Below are 8,652 nucleotides of genomic sequence, written 5' to 3' on the forward strand. Positions count from 1 at the left end.
TTTCCGCCTCCCGACCCCTGGGTGCCATGGCAACAGAGCCGGTCGCCTGATTGCCTTCCGCGTCACCAATACAAATACAGGACGCGCCGCGCGCTCTCTCCCGCCCCTCAAGGCGTCAGAGAGGCTAGTGTGTGTGTGGCGGCGGCGGCAGCGTGGGGGTTACTTCGGTTGTCATAGTTACCAGCCGAAGCCCAGGCTCCCTGCCCCTTCTGTGGAAGTTTGAACGACCCATAACGGCGCGTTCCTTCGTCGCCATGGTTACCAGAACGCTGCGGCCTGCGCTTCCCGGTCCCCGCAACACACCTGGCGCCTTGTTTACTGCCGCCGTCTCGCTATCGGGAAAGCAGCCAGCGCGCCTTCCGTCACGTCTCCAAAGCTCATTAAACTCCACAATCACTTCCCGTCACACGCCTCCACCCCAAAATCTGTGACAAACACTCCCTTGAGTAAGAGAGGCGACATGATAGACGTTTGCCAACACCGTGCATGGATGGCATGGACAGAAAGATGGGTTTCTCCCTCGCAGCGCTCGTGGGCATCCCTTGACGCTGAACGCTGGGAGAAATCAGGAGCGGCAAAATAAAAAGTACGGAATTTCCCCCAACACACGATTAAAAAGTTTGGAACTCCCACCCGCAGGAGTAAGGAATGGCCACAAACTTGGATGGCTTTAAAAGAAGATCAGGCAAGTTTGTCGAGGACGAGGCTATCAAAATGGCTGGGTTCGCCAGCTGCTGGGAACAGGAGACAGGTGGGGGGCAGGGTGCTGTGGTGCTCCTGGCCTGCTTGCAGGCTTCCCACTGGCCCCTGTGAGGGGAGGATGCTGGACTAGAAATCCGGATCCAGCAGGCACTTGCATTCTTATGAGTCACTATCTTGAACGTGAATGCTTTATGAGAAATCTCACACACAACCAAGAGGATTACCACGTCTAGAAGTGGGTAACCCTGTTCAGTCTGTTACAAACAAAAGTGGTACCTCAGATGTAATAGGTTTGTTGAGGCACCAGAAATCCTGTTTGTGCAACCATCTAGTCCAAACAAACCTACTCCACAATAACTCTTTTTGTCAGTCTTTCAGGAAGCCATTGGAGCCTTTGTTGTGTTTGATACAACAGACATGCATGGCTACCCTTCTGAAATTTACACCCCAGGTCTTCTCCCTGTCATGGCAGTTCCCCCCCCCCCTTCACACTGCCTGGAAACCAACACTTTTTACAGTCCTGAATTAGTGCGGGTAACAGGGCCAGATTTAGATGAAGAGAGGCCCTAGGCTACTCCACTTGTGAGGCCCCTCCCAATCCCCCACCCTCACAACTGGAAGAAAATGGAAGAAAGTTATAAACAAAATTGAGTGAAGCCAAGGGCCCCCACAAAAAAATTTCAAGTTGGGCCCCAGAATTTCAAATTGGGTAAATTGAGTCTCATAGTTGCTGGGCCCGAGTTACCCTGCCCTCGCATGAAGTATTGGGTTTGCAATTTGGGGAGAGGGGAGATTACCCGCTCGGGGGTGGGCGGGCTGGGGAGGCCCCCTAGATTTAGAGGCCCTAGGCTTTAGCCTACTTAGCTTATACATAAATTCGGCACTGGTGGGTAATAAAGTCATCCTAACTCAGATCTGCACAACTCACAACCTGCCAGACTTGGCAGATATTTAAAGGCTGCATTTACTTACTGCCTGGCTGCAAGGGCAAAAATCAAGCTGCCACTCATTTGGCAAGACAACGTCGTGCACTTCACATAAAACTAAACTGCCTGCAGTCTAAGAAAGATTAAATGAACACACTTCAGCCAGGCACAAGGCTCTTTTTAAAGTCCCAGAGGAGTTTTATTTTTTGCAACACAACACAACAGTAAATTGTAAAGTGAGGGGTCTGTAAAAAATGTTCTAGTATGGATTGCTGCTGCTCAGGCCAACCATGTCCTTTTCCAAAACATTTTGTTCCATCCCTCTTTTTCACCCTCACACGTGTTATGTATGGGGCTAGTGAGTACACTCATTCCTCATTGGGCTGTTTCCCCCAACCCTTCATTTTTTCCTCAAGGCATTTTGTTTCATAGACTCGGCAAACCTGCTGGTACCAACTTCTAGGGCGTTGATGTAGTGGCGGAGCTTCATGCTCCGGCACCGGGGGGTGGAGAGGAGGTGGGGGCGGGACACCCAGCGGGGGGGGGCGTCACGATGGCACCCTGGGGATCGCGCTGTCGGGGGCGGTGCGCTCTCCCTGCACTCCTCTTCCTCCGCCAGTGTGTTGATGGCTGTAACTGTCAGAACCAGTACAAGGCAAAGAATACAATGGTGCCCCCATTCAAAGCCAGCCAGACTAGCAGTTAAGCCTTAGTCTGTGTATATCCTGTATTGCTGCCCCTCCAAAATCTGTCACCTGAGGCAGCTGCCTTATTCTGGCTAAAGGCACGGCCTGCTCTGCTATTTTTTGTGGTGGGTTGTTTTAATATAGGTTTAACAAAAAAAGTCTCAAATTTGGCAGAACTGAAGACGCAAACAACTTTGAAGCCCTTCAAATCACAAAACCGCCTATTTAAAACATTTCACACTTTGCAAAATGGGTTTAAGAGTTGCATTGGCCAAGATCAAAACTAGGTGAAAGTATGCTTAAGTAGGGCAAAGCATGCCAAGCTTTAGACAATGAAAAAGTCAACATACAAATTAGGGGCAAAGTCCTTCACATTTTAAAAAAGTAAACTAGTAGCTTGTAACATTTTTCTGAAAAAATAAAATAAAGGGCATGGGAACTTCCTGCCACTCTGTCACCATATATTATCCCAACTCCATTCTAAAAGCTGCCTGCATTTTGCAGCCTGAAACCTAAAGCCTGCCAACGTCCGAGAAGAGAAACTTTGGCAGACAGTTTCTTGCAGCATAGCAACAGAGAAAAGCTACCGAAATTCTATGCAGTCATTGAATACCCATGAAGTTGATGCTATGTTTCCACAGAAACACAAATAATCCAATAAATATCAGACTCTTTGTCCCCTATGAGTTGCAAGGCCAGAGTTTGTATTCAGAATTAATCCCATTGAACTTCATGGACAAATGCCTAAATAAGTAAACTACAGCTTTGACATACTTTTATGTGAAGGACTTTGGACCTAACTTGGAACAGGAGAAAAAGTAGGAAGGGAGGCAGGGACAACATCAGGATTCTGGTGGACTGATTCTGTGTTACTTTGAAAAAATACTGCTTTTTATTAGGATTCATTCCATCTCTCATTTGCTGTAGGGACGACTTCAATAAAAAGGAGGTACAAATCTAGCAATTAAATAACAAAGAGACATTGTTAGGTAAGTTAGATGTACATGGAAGAGTATAGGTAAGATAGTATCTTTTGAGTGCAGCTATGCTATTCACACGCCAACTTATACTCTGCACACATGGATTACAAATTTGCTTTAAAAAGCCATATTCAGGGTGGTGATGCATATAAACAGATATAGACAATGTAATATCCTCCAGATGTTTGGATACAGGTTTCAGCAGTACCAGCAAGCATGGCCAGTGGTCATGGGAATTTCAGCCTAACAATCCTGGAGGTTGGCTAGCCTTCAAAAAGGAAGTTTGAGAAATCTGGCATAGAAATAAGAGGACTATAATTTTCTAGTAGGGTTTAAAAGACTGCACAGGTCTCAAATAATCCAATTCTGCTTACTACAACCAAGTAAAGGTAAAGAAGAAAAACGGTAACAGGATTATACAGCATTGTTAAAACAAATGGAAAAGAGCCACTGATTTAAACAAAACAGAATTATTCAGTGCACACTGGCCCTCCAGAATGTGTATTGCTTTCACTATAACTGAGCAGTTTCTTTCCACTCTGCTCAAAGGGGGCCAGTTACAAAATTTGCTTTATTAAATAAGTTTCAGGTAGGTGCATGGAACGTGACATTGGAATGCAGTCATCCCTCCCTGTGTCTGGAACAGACAGAAATTACCACACTCCTATCATGTTTAAGAAGAACAAGGCTGCTTCCCTTGCACTCAGACATTAGACACAATGAAGTCGGTCAGAACACAGAGCCCAGGTGAAGCAGTAAAACCCCCTCACGGGAACAGCCTCTTTGAAGAGATGGAAGGATTTCTAGCTCCATACTTCAATGACGTCGCCAGACTCCATCCCTAACTCTTCAGGGGTGCAGGTTCCTGCCAAACGCTGTCCATCAAAATAGAACGCAAGTTTGCATCTGCCGAAACCTTGGGCTTTACGGTAGTGACTCATAAGTTTTTGCAATGGCTCCCCCTGCAGGAACAAGAGAGAAGGACAGCTGCAATACTGCCCCACCAACACCACGTAGCCCTCTGCCCCCAAACCACAGTCTCCTTACCCTCTGGAGGGTAAACTCCATCTGGGAGCTTTTGTCTTTCCCTTGCACCCGGAGCTGAAGGTTTCCAGCATCACTGCTCCCTTGGCTAGTCGTCTCCACCACACAATCTGGAGGAAGTCCACATTACACTGATACACAACCAGCGAGATCAAGACAGCAATCCCCCCACAATGTAATCCTCAATTCCATTGTAGGGTATATTAGGTTGAGAGGCACAGACTGACCCAGCATTATCCCATGAGCTGTATGGGGATTTGAAGCTGGGTTCTCCCCAATCACTTCCGACCACTAGATCACAGATTAGCTCTCATAATGGAAGAGCAGGGTCTGGGAACAAAGCAGGAGAACAGGAGCAAGGGGTCCATTGGGAGCGAAAGAAGAAGAAGAAGAAGAAGAAGAAGAAGAAGAAGAAGAAGAAGAAGAAGTAGTGTAGTTTGGATTTGATATCTCGCCTTTCACTCCCCTTAAGGAGTCTCAAAGCGGCTAACGTTCTCCTTTCCCTTCCTCCCCCACAACAAACACTCTGTGAGGTGAGTGGGGCTGAGAGACTTCAAAGAAGTGTGACTGGCCCAAAGTCACCCAGCAGCTGCATGTGGAGGAGCGGGGACGCGAACCCGGTTCCCCAGATTACGAGACTACTGCTCTTAACCACTACACCACACTGGCTCTCAAGAAGGGCATCAGCATCCCCAACTCAGAGGACAAGGATGGCGACAGTCATACAGAGAGACTTAAGGGACTGAAGACCCCCCTGGAAACAAAAAAACCCACCCACTACTCACCAATTATATCAGCCACACCCAGGCCCAGTACACGGGGGGTGGCATCAGCGGCAAGTTCGCGATCTCGGAGCAGGAGAAGTATTCTGTCTTGGTGAACCTTCAGCGTCTGAGCCATGTGCTCAATCACTCGTTGAAGGGGGTCAGTCTATGGGGTGCAAAGTTAAAGGAGTGAGTTAGAATAAACACCATATACCAGGAAAACCCTACCTGCTCAATTGCCCAGGGAGGTTGTTTTTTCCTTCTCTTCCCCAATTTCATTTCCTTTGTGATCTTTAGAGAATTTAAGCCCTGAGGGCAGAACTCTCTTACTGATTTTTATCAGTGTCTCACAAGCCATTTTTTGGTTGAAGATACGGGTAAAAACCCTTCAAACAGAAAACAAACATGTCTCAACACGTATTTATGTTGCTGCAGTAACATCCAGGTCCTGGAAAGTGGACATTTCCCAGTTATCACTATCATCACCATCTTCCTGCCTCCACAAGCCAACACAGCCTTTAAAAAAAAAAATCGTTTTCAATTATTCTCAGCTGTCTCGGAGGCCAATAGTCAGGAAGAAAAGTGGGGTGTTAATATTTTAAATAAGTAAAGATCCCATACTATTCCCGAGAATCACAAAAACATTCACAATTTTAAGCAGGGCTATCAGGAAAAGAGCCATGGAATACTTGTAACAGATGGGAAAGAACAAAGCAGTGGTCAGGCATTTTGACTGCAGTATATAGACTAGGAAGGTAAAAGGTAAAGGGACCCCTGACCATTAGGTCCAATTGTGGACAACTCTGGGGTTGCGGCGCTCATCTTGCTTTACTGGCCGAGGGAGCCGGCTTCCGGGTCATGTGGCCAGCAGGACTAAGCTACTTCTGGCGAACTCCCAGGGTTTCAGGCAGGAAGTTTCTCCCAATCCTTCCTACTTGGAAATGCCAGAGATATAAGGTGGGACCTGCAGCATGCAAAGCAGATGCTCTTCCCCCAATGGCAACTCACCATCTGAACAGAAACTTTGTAGAGATCAGCCCGACACCGGATCTTTAGCACCAATTCCTGGGACTCGGAGGGCTCAAGCACATCAATCAGGATCACATCATCTCTGAGTTCCTCATCTTGCAAGCTTTTCTTGGCAGCTGAGAGGGAGGATGTCAGATTCCTGAGCTTCTGGTGGAAGTTTCTGAGGAGACAACGGAACAAAAAGAACCCCATAAAACAGGTGGGAATAAGATACCTACATCGCAAGCATACCACCTTAAAAAATTAATCACCATAAACCTTTTGCTGAAAGTAGTTCTGAAAGCCACAAGTCGTGAGTTAGAGGACCAGACCACTGATAGACCAGATTCAAAACACGTCTCTGTCATGGATGATCTATAGGGAACTGGGCTGAGGCATTCTCTGAGCCCCATCTGTTAAATATGTACAGGACAAATTAGCTTAGCAAAGGTGTTCTGGGGACATACACTGTTAGGACTTGGTTAAAAGAAAGAGATGACATAAAGCAGGGATGGGGAGACCTCACCTATGTTTTTTGGCTCCCACCAGTCCCAGGCAGCATGGCTAAAGGTTAGTGTGGATGGAGGAAGCTGTAGTCCAACAGCATTTAGACTAGAGGACTACAGGTTAGACTAGAGGACTACTACCTGAGACACATAGTACAACATATTTCTTTCACTGATCTGCTTGGCTTTATGGGAGTGGACTCTAGCTAATCTAAGCCTCCCACCACCAAGAAACCTGTCTCTCCTTTCCCTCCCAGAAAGCCAAATCTCTTGCAGAGTACAAGAAAACAAAAGCTGACACAATACATGAGCCAGCTAAATGCACAAAAAGTGGCTTTAGACAGGGGTCAGCAAACTTTTTCAGCCCACTGTCCCTCAGACCTTGTGAGGGGCCGGACTATATTTTTTTTTTGGGGGGGTGAACGAATTCCTATGCCCCACAAATAACCCAGAGATGCATTTTAAATAAAAAGACACATTCTACTCATGTAAAAACACGCTGTTTCTCAGACCGTCCACGGGCCGGATTTAGAAGGCGATTGGACCAGATCCGGCCCCCGGGCCTTAGTTTGCCTACCCATGGCTTTAGAGATGTGCCTGCCAAATCAGGGTGACAGGGGTTTTTATAGATCCCAATCCTCCCCAACAAGCCTGGAAGGCTTCTCTTTCTCTCCCCCCGCCACACCCCAGCACCAATCCACAGAACCCCACTCCCCTTCCAGAGGACCCCAGATTCTTACTTAGCTCCATGGCGTCGTTTCTTGAGCTGCGGTGGAGGTGGCGGTGAAGGGGAAAGAGCTTTACGTCTGTTGAAGGGAGAACCAACAGAGATATGGTTTTAATTGGGAATTCCAGACCAGCTGGTTAGAGGAAGAGAAAGAAGCAGACCTCTTTTCTTGTTCCACTTGCTTTGTAGGAGCCTCTTCCTCCTCTGCCTCTTCCTCATCTGATGTGTCAATGACTTGGGGTTCAGAAGACAGCACTGGGATTTGAACAGGCAGTTTCAGAGACTCAGGGAACAGATGGAGACTGTTCTGAACCTGTCAAGGGGGGGACGGGAAGAGAGAGAGAGAGAGGGGAAAAAAGAGAGAGAAAGGACAAAAAACAACTCAGTTTTTCTCCCCGGACACTTGGGCAGGCAGGAAGCAATACTGCTAAGCCGTTTAGAAAAGGACAGTGGATTAGTTTCTGCAAAGGTAGGTGCTAGGACATCAGGGTTCAATCTAGCCAAGAGTGTGTTGGTAGTGAGGAGTGGAGGAAGAGTCTAAATCAAGTAAGCAAAAAAATAGGGAATCCCTGGAGCTATTGGGAAGTGAACTAAAATTAAAGCACTCCTGGGTTCTCCTTCTCCCAGCACAGAAAAAGAAGTTGAGCAGGCGAGAACAGGGCGGGGAGCATGTTGCCTTATGCTTGTTTGGGGGGGGGGGACTGGATATAATAATGCTGTAACAACAGCGAAGGCAGAAGGGTTAAGTATTTTGCTTCCGTCATTCACTGAAGAGAAATGAACCTCCACTGAAAGCCCCGAGAGCACGACTCCAATGCAGTTAGCTTTCTTTCCTCCTCCCTCCTCGACCCCTTTTCCTTTCCCGCCTTTTCAGGTCGGGCTGAGGGACTGTCTCGCCGCTGACGTCGGCAAGCCGCCCTGGCAAGTCTTCCTTTTCCCTTTCGGCTGAAGGGGAGAGAGAGAGAGAGGCGCCCCCGCCGCGCGGCACTCGCCTTGCTGGAGTAAACGGGGACGGCGGCCACGCCGAAGTCCGCGGGGAGGATGCGGCGGCGCTTGATGGGGGGCTTCCTGGGGGTCCCCTCCGGCTCCGAGTCGCTGCTGGAGCAGGGCCCCACCTGCAAGAGGCAACGGGGAAGTGAGGCGGAGGCGCCGCGCGAGCGCGAAAGGGCCCCACCATCCCTAAACACAGACCCCCGCGTCTATTTACCGTCTCCGCCATGGCAGCGGCATCAAGCTCTCTTTATTGATTTTGTTTGACAGCCCGCCCCGCCCGCCCCGATTGGTCGTCACGCCCGACGCCTCTGTCCTT

General features: G+C 48.2%; 1 protein-coding gene across 2 annotated transcripts; it reads right to left on the reverse strand.

Moving 5' to 3' along the window:
* Positions 1-1,803: 1,803 nt before the first annotated feature.
* Positions 1,804-8,652, reverse strand: NFATC2IP (nuclear factor of activated T cells 2 interacting protein). Of its 2 annotated transcripts, none has more exons than XM_053363764.1 (8): positions 8,551-8,652; positions 8,336-8,458; positions 7,526-7,656; positions 7,357-7,422; positions 6,111-6,291; positions 5,124-5,268; positions 4,342-4,448; positions 1,804-4,256 (listed from the first exon to the last, which is right to left on the reverse strand). In XM_053363764.1, the coding sequence occupies exons 1-8, from the start codon at positions 8,560-8,562 to the stop codon at positions 4,098-4,100; spliced, it is 924 nt and encodes a 307-aa protein (XP_053219739.1). In that variant the 5' UTR covers positions 8,563-8,652; the 3' UTR covers positions 1,804-4,097. The 2 variants fall into 2 exon arrangements, with proteins under 2 accessions (XP_053219739.1, XP_053219738.1); XM_053363763.1 differs by having other exon boundaries at positions 7,505-7,656.

Source organism: Podarcis raffonei, chromosome 13 (assembly GCF_027172205.1).
Source record: "Podarcis raffonei isolate rPodRaf1 chromosome 13, rPodRaf1.pri, whole genome shotgun sequence".
NCBI lineage: Eukaryota > Metazoa > Chordata > Lepidosauria > Squamata > Lacertidae > Podarcis > Podarcis raffonei.